The 20,451-nt window shown below is 37.3% G+C and overlaps 1 protein-coding gene across 3 annotated transcripts in view; it reads right to left on the bottom strand.

Moving 5' to 3' along the window:
* Nucleotides 1-20,451, bottom strand: part of LOC131064643 (uncharacterized) — an 85,273-nt gene that overhangs the window by 23,647 nt on the left and 41,175 nt on the right. For all 3 annotated transcript variants that reach the window (XM_057998860.2, XM_057998859.2, XM_057998861.2), the window contains 3 exons: nucleotides 12,836-12,906; nucleotides 12,652-12,756; nucleotides 11,588-11,621 (listed from right to left, as the gene is read on the bottom strand). In XM_057998860.2, the coding sequence (XP_057854843.2) occupies nucleotides 11,588-11,621; nucleotides 12,652-12,756; nucleotides 12,836-12,906 (210 nt within the window). The remainder of the gene's footprint in view (nucleotides 1-11,587; nucleotides 11,622-12,651; nucleotides 12,757-12,835; nucleotides 12,907-20,451) is intronic.

Below are 20,451 nucleotides of genomic sequence, written 5' to 3'. Positions count from 1 at the left end.
GAGCATCGATCAGAAAGAGATTGGAAAGTACTTAGCACTCGAGCAGATTAAGATTACCGTTTCAGACTGCAACATACTAAGTCAGCAACCCACGTGTGGGGTATTACATGTGTATATATGTATATGGCCTAATAATATGCATTACTAAATGTTAGATATAATCTTCTTGCTGATTGTATGTAGATATTAATATCTTTGCCGTATCTCTGCCTGTATATATGTAATACATATGACAATTCCCTTAAGGAATTCCTATCCATTGGGCTATCTCATTTTGGAGGGGAGACATGGTACATACGAAGGATTGCAAGCAGCTAGGAAGCCACGCCATTAGAAACACCCCAAGTGGGGCTGGGAGGCGAGAATGGAGGTTGTCATTCCGTGCTCTTGGGCTGGGTGGAACGGCTTGAGGCGCCTTATATGGTCTCCCCAACTGGTGCTCCCTAATGATGATGAGTTGGTTGGATAGAACTTCAAAGGGAATTCCTTATGTACATCTTGGATGTTACAATAGTAAATCTGAATTCTATTTGTTCAATATCGGTTTATATGTTTATTTATCTTGTAATACTAACCTGATTGCAGGCCCTACATCAGGATACTGAGATAACAATTTCCATTTAATTTCCATTTCCAAGCAATATTCAAACCCTAATTGAATAATTTTAGGGCAGATTAGGTTAAGTCCCAGTAGGGGACATTACAAAATAAAAGTATCAAGATTGGAGGTACTTAGTTGAGATAAGATAGGAGGATCCTCTACTAAAGATTCAAACAAAAAGCTCTCTCCAAGGCAAGTCACACCTAACCTTCTATACACTAATCAGTACACTTAAAGTTCAAAGCCATTACTGGAACATGTTAGGAATGCCAATATGGGAAATTAAAAATCAAGGGGATAAGTTTTTCTTGGGTGGTCCTTGGTTTTATGGAACTCCAGACATTTTGTTGTGTGTTAAGTGCCCTTATTCAGTCTGAAAACAAGGTTGGCAGTACTTAGTCAAGATAGGATAGGAGGATCCTCTACTAAAGATTCCAGAAAATAAGTCTCTCCAAGGTAAGTACACCTAACCTTCCATACACTAATCTGTACATTTAAAGTACAAAGCCGTTAATGGACAGTGTTAAGAAGCCAATATGGAACATGGAAAATCAAGGGGATAAGTTTTTCTTGGGTTGTCCTTGGTTTTATGGAGCTCCAAACATTTTGTTGTGTGTTAAGTGCCCCTATTCAATCTAAAAACAAGATTGTTTGCCAACATTCCCTAAAACATGAAAAAGAAAACAAAAACAAAATAAGAAAAAGGTAAAAAAGAATTCAAGAATGAGAAAGAAAAATGACAAGGGAAGAAGATCAGAACAAGATATAAGCAAAGGCAAGGAGAATAGATGTATAATCTTTGACAAGACTAGAGGCACAATCATTGGAAAAGAGGATTTAAGCTTGAAACAAGTAGGGAAAGAAGTGCCAATAAAAGGAGTCTTCTCAGAGAGTACTCTTTAATGTGATTAGATCAAAAGGGCAAAGGAAGTAGAAAATGATTTTTACTATTAAGCTATTTTCTTTATATAAGGCAAAAGCATAGATTAATACATAATTCCATAGAGTTCTGAAAATTGGGGAGGGGGGCAGTAAGGACGTAGAGGCTATGAACCCAAATTTGGAGATAGCAAAGGGGCGCAATGAACACATATAAAGAACTTGCAAATTTTCTTTTAAAAAGATGTACAACAAATAGCAATTGAAATTGTAAATTATTAAACACAATGCATTGAAAATGCTAAATATATATTATTATAATCAAATTTTCAATATAATGACTAAATTGAGATACAAATGGGTTGATGCCTCACTGATCTAAGACTCTAATTATCCTACACAATGTTGTGGTATACTCCTCGTCACTAGAACTATTAGAACCAATCGAACTCAAGCTCCTCCAAATGGACAACAACCAACCATGTTTGTGTCTTATCTTCAGATCTGCATTGATTCCTTAGTTTTTCATCCCATTGTGCCGCTAAGCCCTCCTTGTACATAAGAGTGTTACAGTCATGAAATGTAAGGAACTATGTACAACTACAAGCTTCTCCACTCTCCTAAGGGTAAGCATTTTCCTCATGATATAGTGGATGAAGTATGTAGGCCAATTCCTCTCAACAACAAAAGAACTAAAAACTTGAAACAAAAGGTCAATGAGAGTGTTCTCAATGAATGAGGCCTATGTTGGCAGTTGTCATTGATGTCAACCCTCATTGTAGTGTTGTCATTAGTGTCACATGGTGTAGTTGAGTGCAAAGATATAATGATGGAGATTGTTGGAATTGTTGTCATTGCTGATATGTTGATGTTGCTGGCTTGCATTGTTGATGCTGCTAATGATGGAAGTACATGCTAATGCTGTTGCTGATGTTGTTGGGTTTGTTGTTGATGAAATATGCGTTGCTAACAGCTCTTTGTTGGAAATAGTACTATGACTGTTGGTTGTTATGATTAGTGGATAGTGCAAACTGATATCTCAGGTAATGATATGGTGGATTCAGATGAGTGCGTAGATGGTTGATGGTCTTGTTGTAGATTGTGTAGAGGATTGTTGCAGATTGTGTAGACATTAATGAAAAATGCAGATGAGAGTTGAGCAGATGTTTCATGTTTAATGTCCACCTTTTTGGTGTTGATATCCAGTATACTATGGTGTCATGATTGACAGTATTGCTGTTAATGATGATGAGTTGAGTCAAATGATAATGATGTAATTGATTAAGTCCTAAACTGGATTGCTTGATAATGATGATCAGATATGCTGGTCTTGGTCAGATGTCTACACTTAACATGAGGAAATGGTTGTATACTATGGTGTATAGATGTTCTTGGTTAGTTGTCTATACCTAAGGAGTTGTGGTATAATCTTGAAGGTGTGGAGCAGTGATGATGATAATGATGCATTGAAGAACAGTGATAATAAAGGTGTCTATATGAAGCTCGCCCTTGTATGCTAATGTTTATGGCAGTATTGGTGTTGATGCTCTTGACTGGTTGCAAAGATGGTATAATGATGATCATATCATATTAAGGTGAGGATTAGATGCATTGAGATGAGAAATATTTAGATGAGGATTTGAAGCATGGCAATAAAGTGGATACCATTGTGATAATATTGTGTATCCTATAGAATGATGGTTTATGATGTTTCTAGGACATTTTGGTCTTTGGAAGATTGATGGAATAAGTTATTGCAGGAATGTATGTTGAAGACAGTTTGGAAGAATGCTCTGCATTCATTCACATTTGATGATATGGTCTTGCAGATTTGAACATAATACGTATGCTATGTGGACATTGCACTCCTATCTTTTTAGGTCCTTGGTGTTGCAGCTGATGTGGGTGGTAATTGCAAATTGTTGACAGTCTAGTTGTTTGTCAAGATTGGTCTGGAAAATGTTCCACATTTCTCCGCATTGACTTTTCAGTTGTTGCGGCTTGGGGGGAATGCTTGTAATGTTTTTGTTGTGTCTCAGATCAAGTTTCAGGTGCTGAAGTGTTCTGCAAGAGTTGATAACGATGTTCCATTCATGACTGAGGTTTCTGGTCTTTCAGAATGAAGTGTTCTGCATCTGTTTGTGTTGCGCTAGCATGTTTTTGATGTGACAGTAAGAAAAAAGTATTTGGAAATGTTTTTAGATGTTCAAGGAATGTCCTTATGTGATCTGCATGATTTTGAATGATCTATTTGGTGCTATATAGTGTCTGATGTTAGCTGTTCAAGGTAATTGTTGTGGTTTGGCCAATAGAGTTTGTTATCTTGCTTGTGATGTATCCTTGGGTGTCTCTGCCAGCATTGGAGATTGTGATAAGCTGTATTTGGGTCCTAATTTGGGTTGTGGGGATCAGCTGAAAAGTATTTAATTTTCTTAAACTTTGCCTTCACACTGCACTTATGAGATGGATCCCGTGGGTTCCTACAATAAAAGCGCAATTTTTTCCTCCTAAGATAATTCTACTGATCACTATCCAATCTGTTGTCTCATTTCTTGACTGATTTGATTCTTTGTGAAAGATTTTTTTTATCTTTATCCTTCTTGTGTGGGAATCCTTTTGACTGAAACTTGCTCCTATTAGTGGAGGTCTCCATGTCCCTAGCCTTCTTGATGGCTTCCTATAGAGTAAATAGATTGTGGGCGTCAATCCAACCCTTTAAAGGATTAGATAAACCATCAATGAAGAGAATAAGTCTCCTTTCTGAGATATCAGTCTCTAACACTGACAACCTCTGAAAATTAGCAATGAAAGCATCTATTGAACCCCATTGCTTTAGTTGTGCCAACTCCTTGAAATGCAGTTCTGGAACCTTTTTGTCAAATTTGTCAATAAGTCTCTCAATAAAGTCTGCAAATGAAGTAATCTAGTCATGTCCCATAGTGATCATCCCATGATGCCACCACTCATGAACAAGACCATCCAAGTGAATAGAAGCATATTTGATAGCTTCGTCTTCTGGTATGGGATTAAGCTGAAAATATGTGTCCACTTTCTGCACCCAAACCCTTGTTGAAGTCTTCCTAGATCTATCATAATAAGGAAGGGTTAGTTTCCCAACCTTCCTCTACAAATCGTTATTGTTTGTTCTTCCACCAACACGAGGTCTATGCCTTAATCTAAAGTCCATGTAATCCCTAAGAGATGTTGTAGCCTTAAAATTTGGGCTTCCATCTATCCAATTCTGCATAAATTGATTTTTCAAATCATTTATTAGGGGTTCATTATCAACCTGAGGTTGGACTCTGGGTGGGAAAACTGAAATTAGATTGTCCCATTGACCATTATTACCTCCATTCTTATTGTTATTATTTTTATTGACCCCTAAATGAAGAGTCGTCATCTAAACAAACTAAGTAAGATGCAGCCTAGTGTCCCCTAACCAATGTGTCCAAAAGGCCCATTGCACATTCCCCTTTTGGGTCTCTATCAGCCATATTTTTTGCTCTTTGTTCACCTTCTGCTACTAGGCTTGGGTTGGATCTATTTCTTCTAGTGTTATAATGATGTGTGACAGGTCGATGCTCAAACCTTGACATGTCGTTGTTTAATCATTCTCTAAACCCTTCAAGATGGCAGGATAAATTGTTCTGATACAACTGTAATACACACCCTTAATTTTTTTGAGTTTTTTGAGTTTTTCTCTTTGCTTGAAGATATTTTGGAATGAAAGATAGTGATAATAATATTGCAGCAAAGAAACAACAGAAATATATGCAATAATCTCCAAAATACGATGAACCCACAACTAGAACTATTTTTCGAATTCTTACAATTCTTGGACAGCAATACAGAACCAATTTTTATAATACTCAGAAGTTCAAAATTTTATTAAAATCACATTTCCAACAAACCCATTTGCTGCATTTTACAAATAACTCTGATAAATGTTGGAACCCAAGAAACTTGTTGAGCACACAATTATATTGAGAGGGGAGGGAGGGGGGGAGGTGAATCAGTATAATAATAACTTTTACCAGTTTAAACTTTATCAATCACAATTACAATGATCACATTCATGTAAAGAACACAATAACACGATATTGATCAGCATTTGTATCCCCAATTTAGAGGCACCAACCCCTCATTCGATTCATGAACACTTGTCCACTAGAGGCGCCAACCCCTCATTCAATTTTCCACCTCAATAAGGTTGCTTCTCCAACAAATGATGGATTCACTATAATGCTCTTCTTCAAACTGCCATAAATCTCCTTCTCAAATCCCCTATAATCTGATCATTAGAATCACAAATATCCACAATCTCCTCTCAAAAATCTGTTACAAAGTCCTCATATGATGCTCTCTCTTAATCTGGTGTATTTACTTGATCTATTCACTTCTCATTCACACACACTCCTCAAACTCCATTTCTAATCTCTATTTATATCTTTATTTCTGAAGGACATACCCTTTCAGATTGAAGAGACATGTCCTCTTCTTTATAAATTGCTGCTCTTAAAACCAAAGCTATGAGATTTCCACAATGCATTCAATTATTGTTTGCAGTTTCTGGATTTTATTGTGTGAGAAATTTTTAACCATCACTAATAATTGCTGCTCTTAGTCACAATAATAATTGCATCTTAAAATAACAACTAATGCAAATCGCACCTTTTGAAGAAAACTTTCTTTAACAAAATATTCCTATTTTCCTTTATGAGTCGCACCATTTTGAGAAAGTCAAATCACGCTTTATTGATTTTTTATTACCCAACATAGTCTTCTTAATCACACCTTTTGGAAATGAAAATAGGTCAGCATATGGATTGCATCCTTTTGTCTATATCTATTTTGTGACTTGTCTTATCTAAAAATGTGACTGTCTTATTCATCTGTTGTCTCCTTATTGTCTTTTCGTGCAGGTCTGACTTTGTCTTTTAGTGCAGATCTGACTTTGTCTACTTTCTCTCCACTTTGATATGTCTTCACCAAATAGAATCGATGCACTTTTAAAATACTAACACTGCTCTTATCATAGTTGTCCTCGATTATGACTTCTTATGGATTCGCTGCTTGTTATTAATTAATGCCTTTTCAAGGACTTTATAGTTGTTGATCAATGGGGATACAAATGCTGATAAAAAACTCTGTATATTGAAGTCTGCAATCTTTAACTCGCCCAGGATATGTTGCGCTCTCATTTGAGGATATGTTGAGTATTGATTTTTCATATTGCTTTTGGTTTGGGGAGATTGCTTCTTCTCTTTGGTTTGTGAGGACAAAAACCCTTGCAGGCAACATTCTCCACATCGTTGAGAGATACAATCTAGAGAAAAATCTGGTGATTTCATTTAGAGGTCACATTGAGGCATATTGGAGTCTACAAATTCAGATTTGCAGAGCTTATTGAATATCAGATTTACAAGAACAATTTTGAAGAAGATTGAGAAGGGTATAATTTCTATTTTGCTGGTTGTATCTTCTCCCTTGCTGGCCATACTGAAATATCCCCTGCAGTTGTTAGACTGAATATGCAAGGAATATTGACAAACAGTTGGCTGTCAACCTGCGTGTTATGCAGATTTTACAACTTGCATGTTATGCTGTATGACTGTCTCAGAGTTTTCAGACTTGTTTTGGAGATATCAATCACAAGTTTACTTCGAAGTATGACTTACAAACAACTATTCAATGATAGAATAATCCTCTAGGATGAATGTGCAACTAGTTCTCAAAGTGATTACACCAATTTGGAAACAAAATCACTCTTTTACAGCTAACTGTAATTTAATCAAACAGTTGGTACGAAACCGCAAATAATGAACAATGATATGCAGCCTAATTTACTCCTTTATATAAGAGTCAATTATGCTCTTTACAATAGCCATATCAATGCCCAAAACACTTAGCAAAGTTCAATGATTTACTCAGAAAATCAGAGGACACATTACAGCCATGGATACATGCATATAACTGATTAATACAAGAAAATACTGATGCTAAATGAACCTAACTTGAATCGCCTAGCCTTGAGGATGAAGAAGCAAGCAATATTCTATTCTTTGGAGCCTCCACTAAGCCAAATTGAATTATTTCCCAAAATCGCCCCCGCTGCTGGTCTGCAGATTTCTATCACTTTATTGACAGCAATTCGGTCACCTTTCAATCACTAAACTTTATTGTTGTCCTTACCAAATAATATCGCCCTCCTCCAATGGTGGATTTGCTGTTTGGACAAGGCAATATAAGCAAAATCGTGGGTATGGAGGTCTGGTTTGTACTTGTTCTCAGATCTTATTTGACCTCTGAAACCTTCTTATTACTTCTCCCAAATGCTCCTAAGTGAATCGCCTTATGTCCCCAATGCTAGCGCTGTCCTTCAATGAATGTCTTGATGCTTCAACAAGGAGATAATAACCAAATCGTGGGAGAGAAGGGTATAGCTCGATCTTCTTCAGACTAGTCTATCAACTGCAAACTTCACTCAATCCTCCTTCAAAACTTCTAAGGTGACTCGCCCTTTGTCCTTCATACAAATCGATGCTAGTGAGGGCCAATTGAGCCAAATCGTGGCTTTCCCCAAATCTGATATAAATCTGAAGAATAACTGAGATTAAGAACTCAGTAAATGTAGTGCAATCAGCGCCAAATGGTAGAATTGTTGTAGACACTTTGATGCCAAAAATATCTCCAATATGAAACTACATATAATTGGCCCTTGGCCATCAATGAAGCTCAATTGAGATGACTGAAGTATCACCTCCTCAATGCAACCCCTGGAGAGATCTTTCACTCCCTCAATTATGCTATCAATGGGAGTTTTCGTTCCCAAAGACAATATTTTGCAGAAACCCCTTGGCTCTACAAAAACTCAATCAATATCAAAATCAATTCCCAGGCTGCTTTGAAGCTCAACTAGATCTCCCTTTATACTTTTTTCAGTCCATCTCTAGAAGCTTCTAGAAATGATATTAAAGTAATATTATTTCACTTAAGTGACTTTATCATATAATATTTAATTAAGTCACTTTATTAAATTAATTAAATTTAAAGTCATCTTTTAATTTTAATTTATTTGATAACTTTATAAATAATCAACTTAATACTATTAATTAAAATAATTAATTAAGCTATCCAATAGAAAATAACAATAATTTAGACAACTTAACTAATTAAATTAATTAATTATTCTTACTCCAAAAATGGGGACATTACACATACACTCTTTTGATGGGCATCTAGAATTTTGAGGAGGTTACATTTGCTTTTTTGGAGCGTTTTGGACCCGTGCTTTCTTGCATACCTTCAGCATAACCTTTCAAGCAGATTGTGAGGGTTGGCATTTATTTTGGAGTGATATTTTGGTGATTTTTGTGAGCAGCTCAAGCAAAACCATTGTTGCATTTTCTAGGTATGTTTGATTTAGATATAAAGTGTGTTTGTATGAACTGGATTGTTATTTTTGAGAAAAATGTATTTCCAGATCAGAAATTAAATCTGAAATTTTCAGCTGTGTTATTTTTTAATATTAGTCATTTTCTGAGCTGAAAAAGTGTTGCATTATTATCTCTTATCTGCATTATTATTGTCATTGATTATATTGCAAAAACAGGTAAAAAACGCATTCAAAAAACAAAAAACAACAAAGCACAAATACGGCTGCATATTACAATCTTGCTTTGGGGGATCTACAAAGATGGTTCTACAAAAACGTTTTATCATTGTGTGTTGAGAGCTAGCATAGAGCAACTAGCTGCCAATAGTGGAATGGTTCAGTGGAGCCTTGGGTTGAAGAAATGGAATAACAAACGAGTGATCAAAATTTATCTTGATAAGACAATGTAAGGGAGAACCAGTACCAGTCACCTAATAGGTGTTTGTAAGTGTCATAAGGTAAAGAGTTAATTATTGTAAACCTTGACAGGCTTATTATCAAGCGAAGTTGATATCTTTGTTGGTTGGCCTGTATACTCTTGGTCAAGAATATATCATATACAGAGGAACCTATATTGAAGTCAGGACAAGGCCATCAGACTTGCCTTGAGCTTTGGGAAGATATACAGATTCATGATCCTTGGGAGAACTACTAGAAGCACACTTGAAGATAGCATTGTTTACCGCTCTATCTGATAAAATAATACAAGAATTAATGATAAAAATGACAATGCATACCAAATACAGGAGTAAAATATATCTTTATTGCACATGAAATTACTATAGAAGAAGACTGGAGATGGTCAGCCAGGAAGTTGATCTGATTAGATCATATGACTTTCCTTGACGATACATAATCTATTTAAAGGACTTGACAGTTGCCAAGAGGAACAAAATTGTCAACCAACCAATGCTTCTAACTACCTGATGCCGACAAACACTTAATACGAACAATTAATATATAGTCGGATAACCAATATTGACTATGAGCATAAATTGAGATAGCAGTCGGTGGGTTGGTGAGGGTCCTAATATGATAATTAAAAAAGGCTGCAAATACAAATACTCATGGCATCAGTTTTTTTAAGAAGAAATCCATTCTTTCTCGCCAATAAGTAGTTAAAGTTTTCTCTAAGTTCCATTTGACATCTCATTAGTTTAGGGGCATTGAGGCTTAGCAAAGAGGCATTGTGAGGCCTGAGGGTTAACACAAGAAACAGAGGTGCAGTAAGCATCTTCCAATGCAGCTGAGGTGTTGGGTGCCCATCCAAAGATAAAACAAGTAAACGTTTGTATGGATATCTTAATATTCCAAGTTGGTGTTGGATGCTTAAGGTGGAATAATATATAACAAGTTCAGAGTGAAGGACCTCCAATTAAAGAAAATCCCAATCATATATTACGGTTAGGATGTCAAAATTAACAAGCTTAATAGTAATGGGCATGATTACCTCTGTTTTTTTAGACTAACTTAAGATTTGTTGGATGCATTGAGAGATTTACCTTATCTCTCCATTCTCTGCCCTTATAAATGACAAATTTATGTCTGACCTGGAGAGTTTCCTTCTCAATGAAGCCATTGAAAAACTTACAGTACTCTGCATTTAGCAGCAAATCTCTGTTGTGTATATTACAATACTTTTAGGGCATTCTTTTTAACTCTTTGTAAAAGGAAAATTGTAATGAAAAACCAGGTTTATGCCAGCCTTAGGAGCGGGAAGAGAGAATATAATAGTCATGTAGATTTGGCTAGGAAGATGAAAGCTGCTGAAAGGAGTTTGTGGTAGATATTTTCATTTTACACAAGAAAATGTGGCAATGAATCTGAAATTTGTCAAGGTATAGTGGGGACAGAGAGAAGGGTGGTGGGATAGTGGGAGGGGATATGAAGGCCAGTGTTGGTGCTAGGAAAAACTAAAGTGACAGGTGCAAAAATAAAACGATAAAAAGTAATGATTTTAAAAAGTAGGCGAGGGTGTTAAATGGGACAGTAGAATGGAGGTAATCAAGGGAAGTCACATGGAGGGAGTGGGATAGAGAAAAAATAGGAGGGTTAGGAGGAAAGTGATTAGCAGTAACAAGTAGTTTAAATCATTACTAAGTCCTATTGGAACTTATACCAAGAACTGCTATTGTCCACAAGAAAACTTGAAGTTCAATCTTTCTTTGGCAAGATAAATTTTCTCAAAAGGTTCTTACTTGTGACCTCACGGTGCCCGCAAGGCACATTCCCTGCATGAAGGAAAGCAAGGCCACTTTGAAATGGAATGCTGATGCAAAAAAATGCTATTGAGGAGATTAAAGAAGCATACTTTTTAAGTTGTTCCTACCATACTTCTCTATTCATATAGCTTCCCTTTGTCACCTCAATGCATATGTGATGCTTTGCACTGTCAGAATGTTCTACTGAGGAAGATGGCAGTCTTATTTTGTATTAAATGACAACTACTAGGCAATCCTAGTCATGACAAATAAGTTGATATGTTGATATGGCAAACCAGTTGCACGACCAGCATCACACCCAGACATGTCTGATCAAACTTCAATGTTGCAATATTCTAATTATGTATAAAAATAAAGGCTAGTGATCGTATATCAGATTGATGGGTATTGATATTTTATTCAAGAAAATTTCTCAATAACAACAGCAAATAACAAAGAAGGACAACATACCTCGATCGAAAAGAACAGCAAGTAACTCAGGTGCCTACAAACCAGCTTTCAAGAAACTCAACCAATTAGATCATAGCTAATGCCAGATGTACAAGTGATGATGGAGATTTAAAATAGTATATTTTTCTAATATTCAACTATAAGAATTTTTTTTAGAAATTTAAAATAACAGTTCTATCTAATGTTCAAAGTGATCGAACATGAAGGATTCCTTTGAAATAGAAAACAATTGATAACATACAGCATTCAAACTAAAAGTGCAAGCCATCATAAAAGTCCTAGCACCATATCTTTTGTTAAAAGCTTGTCTTGAAGTAACCAATGTATTGTATGAATTTATGAGATACATGCTATCATTAATGATGCACATATAATAGTTTTCTCGCTAGTTTAATTTTTTTTAAATGTTCTTTCACCTGAGTTTCAGTCAAATTTTCCCAAATCTCACCATGTAAAGTACTGAAATTAACCTAATATATCTTCTACCCTCAATAAATAGGAATGCAATGAAACTAATATGTGAAGTACAACTAAGAAGTAAGGTGATGAATAAAGCCAATAAAAATTGTTAGTGTTTTAATTTGTAACTTTTGTGATAACACAAAATAGAATAGTGTGTATACAAGAACTGTCCTGTAAATTATAAGGAGAAGCTCCCTAAGACCTAACTAAACCTAAAACTAACAAAATTTACACATAAGCATACTAGACAAACTGTACTTTGAGGTTTGAACTAAATGTCAATATCTACTTTGACTATGTTTTTACCTGGATGCAGCGCCTAACTGTCAATGCTCAAAGTCAAAAATACAGTGAAGAGGACTAAAAACCTAAGCACACAGAAACATGGCCTCCTACTAGTTTCACAATGACTAATTACCTAATGCTTTAAAAACATTGAAATTACTATGTTTTTAAGGTCACCTACTCATGATGATTATGTCAAGGAAACAGCGTCATTGAAATCATAAGCATGAAATCATTGAATGAAAGCCTTGTCAAACACCAAAAAACAGATAAAATGATTCTTAGATTGTAACCAAAATGGGAAAACATACTCTTACTTTAACAGAATTGTCAATTTCCAAACTTTCAGATGCAATGATAGGACCTGCATCCAGTGCACGGACTGTAAATGCAACTGATACCCCTGTAACTTGTACCCCATCCTATATGCACAAACGTTAAATATCAGCTATAGCAAGTAACTTTTCATGTATTACAACATACACAGTAATTAATTTAAACCTGCAATGCTCTTTGTACTGGAGCAGCTCCCCTGTATAGTGGCAACAAGCTAGGGTGTATGTTCACTGTACCTGGAAACAAAAGTTAAATGTGTAAGAAGTACAGATAGCATCATAGTGCCAATCAATTTCCTGGAAAATACTAAATAATAAGTTACATCATTAGTTACATAAATTAAGCTCGATGGTCTGTTGTCGACAATATTCATGAATGACAACCAAAGTTTTGTAGATTTAAACAGTAACAGTCTAAATTGAAATAACTGGTGTGTTGTAAAGTTCAATGATGTAGTTATAAAACTTCTTTTACAAGGAATGCATACTTACAAACAAACATACAAAATTAAACCAATTTGTTTACAGAAAATAAAAAAATAATATTATATTTCTGAGGTTTTATTGTTCTGACAGCTCATTGTAATTGTCAGCAAATTTTGTTTATAACCTGCAGGGTTTTCATCATATGGTCTGTCTTTTACGTTATGGTTTGCTTTTTTTTTAAACTTTGTGTCAGTCCGTGCAGTGCATTCTGTAACCGATACATTTGCTTGTTGCATGTGTTTTGAAAAATTGGACAACACCTTCTATCATTGTCCACAGCATTGTACATCACATAGTTGGCGCATTAATCTCCTTTGCAATCACTTTTTGTAGGTCAGCCATCCTAGCTGTTGGTCAATAGGGGTTTTAGTTTGAAAGAGCTTTGGTTTTGACACTTAGTGCCCAACCAAAGCGCCTAAGCGCTTCACATATGCATTAGTGCTAAGTTCTTTACACTCCACCGCCAAGTGCTTAAGTGATCCACCCAAACCATGCACCTCCACCACTCAAAGACACTGCACCACCACAAGTGGCACCGTTCCTTATACCTCTACGCATAGTCACATTCATGTGGGTGACCACCAATTAGACCCTAGGGGGCTTGTTTTTCCCTCAAAGCCCTAAAGCGGGCATTGTTTTTCAAACCGTCATAATTGTCATATACGGAGGTGATTTTTTTGCAAACGAGAAATTGTCAGAAAACTGGCTTTGTCAACTTGACAATGGTGTAGGTTATTTGCAGAGATTTTGTTGTTTTGTGCCATTTTTCTAGGTTGAAGTCAACGCTTGCTTCTCTACCTCCGAGCTCATAACTTTTTGATCTGGACTAATTTTCTTGATTCTTGCAGCATCAGATTGTTCATGCACTCCTTTGCAAATTTTTAACAGAATTTCTTTTTGAAGCTAATTTGGTACTTTGCAATATATTGTTGTAAATTTTTTTTAAAAAAAGTGTCTATTTCTCTTGAACAAAGGGGTTAATTACTTGTATTGTGAGGGGCAATTTGTTGTTCCTCTATTGTATTCTTTAATTTTATCATGGATTTGTCAAAGTTACAACTCCATATAACTATCATGAGAGGAAATCACAAATGGAAGTTTTGTAGTTGAAATTGAAGTTGCAAAGAATCGCATTTGGCACAGATCCAAAACACACAGGAGCTACATAAAGAATAAAATGGATTGATAGAAGGGATGAAGCTCTTGGTACTCTCATTATGTCCATTTCTTATGATCTTGTTACAAGTGTGGTTGGTGTTGCACCAAAAAATCGACTTGTTAATGCCCAATACAACCACTAGACTTATAGAATCCACAGGAGGCGGTTAAGCCATGTCACAAACCCAAGCGTTGCGCTGCGCTGCACAGCACAAGGAGACCAAGGGCGCACACCTTGCAACAATCCCCCCCAGCACAAGCGAGGGGTTTGAACTTGTGACCAAGCTCTGATACCACTTGTTACAAGTGTGGTTGTCGTTGCACCAAAAGATCGACCTGTTAATTCCCGATACTACCACTAGACTTATAGAATCCACATGAGGCGGTTAAGCCATGTCACAAAACCAAGCACTACGCTGCGCTACACAGCACAAGGAGACCAAGCGCGCACACCTTGCAACAGATCTTAGATATCATGTTGCATCTTGTAAACATCCTAATGAAATTTGGACTACCTTAGAGAGTCTCTTTGGTAAGCTAGTTAAGATGAGGAAATTTACATTGGAGAATGAACTAACGAGTCTTAATCCCTCAAATTTTGATAATATCCAAGACTTCTTCACAAAGCTTAATTCTCTCGAATTGCACTTATTTGATTGTGGCGTCACTAAAGAGGATGAACAATTGATTCTCTCTATTCTTGCTAAGCTAGGTTCTAATTATTCAATGTTTGTTTCTGCATTTTATGCTACTATGGATTCTCTAAGCAATGCACACAAAATGCCTTCTCTTGATGGATTTGCAACTCAGCTCACAAGGGAACTAGCCAAGGTCGCCCACATGGGTACATTTAAGTCTTCAAAGGCTCGAGATCTTCTTGCAAAGGATACAAATCGAAAGACTTCAAGTGGAAAAGGTAAGAAGCAAAATAAGGATCCTAAGTCTAATGAGCAAGCTAAGGAATCTCCTTCACAGCATACCCTTGAGTCCTATCCCTCTTCCAAAGAGGAATCATCTAAAAGGAAGAAGCTGAAACGTGCTTATTGTAAAAGGATAAGACATGACAAGCATAGATTTTATGATAAGAAGATTGATGAACTCACACACCTCCTTCAAAAGAACATATGGCTTGTTGATGTGTAGCTAGGTCGGATCCCTTCTAGGGCTGACCTAGTACACCTAAATGCTAATTGGCATGTCGGCCTTAGCATTTTGGCAGCTTACTTTGTATGTTAACTCAAATTGGGGCAGGCCCTATTTAGGCGATTGATTTAACTTGCAACTTGTAAGACTCGTTGATATGTATCTTGTAGATGGGTTCTGACCCATATGTAACTTGTGAATTCAAATTATATCTTGGCGCCAAAATATGCAAGGCCGATCAAGGGATAATGATGAGCATCATATCATATATAAGCAATGTAACCAAGGATCACAAGATATAACACAAGCAAATTATCTATCCTCTCATATACGAACTATCTCTGATTAATAGCAGCATCATCAAGCGAATTATATCTGCATTGGCAAATCCGTCTAAGGCAGCAAATTGGAGTTCTCAAGCTGGGCGATCATCCTCAAGGTTGAGCGAACTTGCATACCAAGTTGGACAAACATTACCTAAGGCTGAGCAAATACCATCCTGGGCTGCTGAGCTTGTTAAAGGGCTTGTGAAGTATGTCAAGGCTGCCGAATTTTGTCTCAGTGACCTGCATATACACTCTGTCTTCCAGATTCAGATAAGTTTTGCTATAGTTGATGTTTGCCCTAAGACGGGTGAAGTTGTAATTTGCCACTGTATTATTGTTCAATCTGATCTGAGACATTTCTTGCTGGGTTTTTCACCTCCAAGAGGGAGGTTTTCCCAAGGTATCACTGTGTTATGTGTGCATTTCATTTTTTATGTTTCTTATTGTCAATCTGATTGCTAAAACTAACATGGTATCAGAGCTGGGTTCGAATTAGGAGTAATCAGATTGATTGTAGTTGTTCCTCCTCTTCCTATTTTCTCTTATCACTTCCTTTGAAATGTTGAACAGTCTCAGGATTGAAGATATATTGGATGGTGCATCCAACTTCACGTCATGGAGATTCTGAATCATGCTTGCATTGAATGGAAGTGATCTTGCAGACTTTGTGGAGAGATCATCCATTGAACCCGAGGAAAAAGAGGAAAAGACTTCATGGAGGAAAAAAGATTTTCAAGCTCAGAGAATGTCAGTTGACTCCGTGAAGGATCATATTGTACCGATCATCTCCAAGCTGAAGACTGCCAACGAAATGTTCAAGACATTGGAAGTACAAAATCAACAACACCAGCCGTGCCCTAGCTTTGAAGCAACAGCTTCATCACATCAAGATGATGAAAGGTGAATCCGTCATAGCATACTTCATGAGGATTTCTGATCTGAGAGATCAGCTCTCATCCATTGGGAAGATTGTTAATGACAGTGAATTGACCATGCTTGCTCTCAATGGTCTTCCAGCATCTTGGGAGTCTTACATTCAAGGAATTAGTGCAAGATCAAAACTTCCCAAGTTCGATCGTTTGAGAGCAGATTGCATACAAGAAGAGACACAGTTGATAGCAAGAGGAATTGAGTGTGATCATTATGATGTAGAAAATCAAGTCCTTGCTTTGCACATGGATAAAGGCAAAGGAAGAAAGTGGGATGGAGACAAAGATTCAGATCCTAACCCTAAATCAAAAAGGAAGGACTTATCTCACATCCAGTGCTTTAAGTGTGACAAGTATGGTCATTTTGCTCGAATTGCAAATTCAAGTCTACTCCTCTTGCTTCTTCTGTAGAAGTTGGCATAGGGACATCTCAGGAGGAGCAAAGGTCAAATGAAGACTTCCTTTTCTAAAAAGAGGAAATGTTAGAGGGAGCTTGACATCTTTAGCTTCAAAGAGAGCTTGTCAGGATCAGAGGGAGCCAGTTTCTTTCAGCTTCAGAGGAAGCCACGTCTTTTGGTTAATGCATTCTTCTCTTGGAGAAGTTTTAGGTGAAAGCCCTCGTTCCACCCTCTACGAGTAGGCATGGTGGTGATGCATTCTTCTCTGGGAGAGGTCTGAGGTTAGAGCCCTCGTTCCATCCTCTGCGAGTAGGCATGGTGGTAATGCACTCTTCTCTGGGAGAAGTTTGAGGTGAAAGCCCTCTTCCACCCTCTGCAAGTAGGCATGGTGGGCCCACCCTCTGCGAGTAGGTATGGTGGGTATCATGGAAGAAATTCCATATTGTGCTTGTTCACCCTCTGGGAGTAGCTACGGTGAACGTCTTATGTGTTACATCCATGGGAGTAGCCATGGTGGTAGTCACTATGTGACTTGTTCAGAAGGAATCCTCCCTAGCTAAGAGGGAGTGTTGATGTGTAACTATGTCGGATCCCTTCTAGGGCCGACCTAGTACACCTAAATGCTAATTGGCTTGTCGGCCTTAGCATTTTGGCAGCTTACTTTGTATGTTAACTCAAATTGGGGCAGACCCTATTTGGGTGATTGATTTAACTTGTAACTTGTAAGACTCATTGATATGTATCTTGTAGATGGGTCTTGACCCATATGTGACTTGTGAATTCAAATTATATCTTGGCACCAAAATATGCAAGGCCGACCAAGGGATAATGATGAGCATCATATCATATATAAACAATGTGACCAAGGATCACAAGACATAACACAAGCAAATTATCTATCCTCTCATATGCGAACTCTTTGTGATTGATAGCAGCATCATCAAGCAAATTATATCTGCATTGGCAAATCCATCTAAGGCAGTGAATTGGAGTTCTCAAGCTGGGCGATCATCCTCAAGGTTGAGCGAACTTGCATACCAAGTTGGGCGAACATTACCTAAGGCTGAGCAAATACCATCCTGGGCTGCCGAACTTGTTCAAGGGCTTGTGAAGTATGTCAAGGCTGCCGAATTCTGTCTCAGATTGACAGTGACCTGCATATACACTATGTCTTCCAGATTCAAATAAGTTTTGCTATAGTTGATGTGTGCCCTAAGACGGGTGAAGTTGTAATCTGCCACTGTGTTATTGTTCAATCTGATCTGAGACACTTCTTGCTGGGTTTTTCACCTCCAAGAGGGAGGTTTTCCCAAGGTATCACTGTGTTATGTGTGCATTTCATGTTTTATGTTTCTTACTGTCAATCTGATTGCTAAAACTAACATGGCTGCCCTCAACAATGTCTTCTTCTTCAACATCACAATCGGCAACATCTTCAACAACATAGTCAGGAACCACAGGAGTTTTGCGTGGGCTTGACAAATGAAAGGTACAGCACTCTTGGCCTCTACAATTCCTGAACATGGGAGATGGCTTCTTGATTCAAGAGCATCTCATTATATGGCACCTTCTAAGGATATGTTCTCTTCATTTGAGCCTTGTAATTCACCTAATATATTGATAGGTAACAACAAATACATGAAGGTTTGTGGGAAAGGTCTATTGACATGGGAGAAGGAACTTTTAATGATGTACTTTGTATTCCCTCAGCATCTAATATATGTTTTGTTTATCAAATTGCTCATAATGGGCAAGGTAAACCAATTGAGTTCACTCTTGATTTTGTTTACATAAGGGGCCTGAGACTAAAGAGATCATTGCTACAGGGATGATTATGTTGGAATGCACTGATATCGGCAATAAACTGAGAGGGGGGGGGGGGGTTGAATCAGTTTACTAACAATAACAACAATTAATTCAATTATAAACCTTATGTCGGAGCACAACCCAATGAAGAATATAACATGAAAGCACAACACATAACACCAATATTTGACGTGGAAAACTCAAAAAGGGAAAAACCACGATGGGAAACCCTACCCACAATCAAATGAATACTCTGCAGTAGTATTGTGAATAATTACAATGGGGTCAGCCTAGAGCGCACTGCTCATCACAAAGGGAAGTCTCACTGACTTACAAAATCATCGGACTACAATCTGGAAAACAATGAACTATGAAAGTAGCATCTACTAATGCCTGATACAGTTCCGGTTAAGCACTGATGTCTGCTCTGCAATACAGAACCTTTCCAACCTTCCCTTGAATGATATGACTTTATTCCGACTTAATCCTTCTCTGATAATGCAGACTTCCCCAACCATCGATATCCAAATTACATGAGCAAGTCACCTATAAATACAGATCATCAACCTTATTGACAAGGTCGGCTAAACCCTAAACCCATAAACCCATAAATACAAAAATTACATCATATGATACTACCGGACCAATATTATGATTTACATTACATAGCATGGACCTAAATCAAGTAACCAAACAATTATATCCGTAGAGGATTCCGCTAAGACCAAAATCCAACTCGCTTCACTTGTCAGTAGAAACCCTCAATGAAAGTTTAACCAGATCCAAATAGGACCACCATAATAGCACACCATCCAAAGCAAAGTCGCCAAATGCTCAAGATATGATCAAGAAGCACCAACAACATGAAAGAAACCGATTCCATAAGATGGACCCAAAATCCACTGACCAAGTCACCAAAACAACATACCGGTAAAGCTAATCGAGAACGCCAAAAGCCGATAAAGCCAAGAACAAGCCGATAACTGGAAATACCAAAAGCGATAATCAAATCATGAAACCACCGAGATATAGCAAGCATATAACCATTAGAAAAGCATCCAAAACCGATTCCAGAGGTCTAATCATACCGGATCAGAATCACAGCCAAAACCGAGATAGTCTCCAACCGGGATACAGTGTTGACATCAATGACAACACTTAACCAAATCCAGCATATTGCCAACCATAGATGACAAACTCGCCGAATACTCGGCGAGTCACAAAAACTCGCCGAGTTTTTGCCCCTGGCGAGTAGTAACGACTTCTACTCGCCAGGAAACTCGCAGAGTTTTTGGCGAGTTTTTGCCAAAAACTCGGCGAGTTTTTGAAAAAAACTCGCCCGTGTTTTGTATACAGCCGAAAACGGCTTAAAACAAATTTGTTTTTTTGTTTTTCAATTGTGTTTTGGGTTGAGAAGGGGGAAACTCATTTGGAAGGCTTGGAAGGTGATTTGGGGTGGTTATTGAGTGATTCCAAGTGGATTTGAAGGGGATTTGAAGGGGATTTGAAGGGAAAATCAGATTCCAAGTAAGTTTT

This window comes from Cryptomeria japonica, chromosome 9 (assembly GCF_030272615.1).
Source record: "Cryptomeria japonica chromosome 9, Sugi_1.0, whole genome shotgun sequence".
NCBI lineage: Eukaryota > Viridiplantae > Streptophyta > Pinopsida > Cupressales > Cupressaceae > Cryptomeria > Cryptomeria japonica.
The sequence above is the reverse complement of the archived record's forward strand: the minus strand, read 5'-3'. Positions and strand labels throughout refer to the sequence as shown.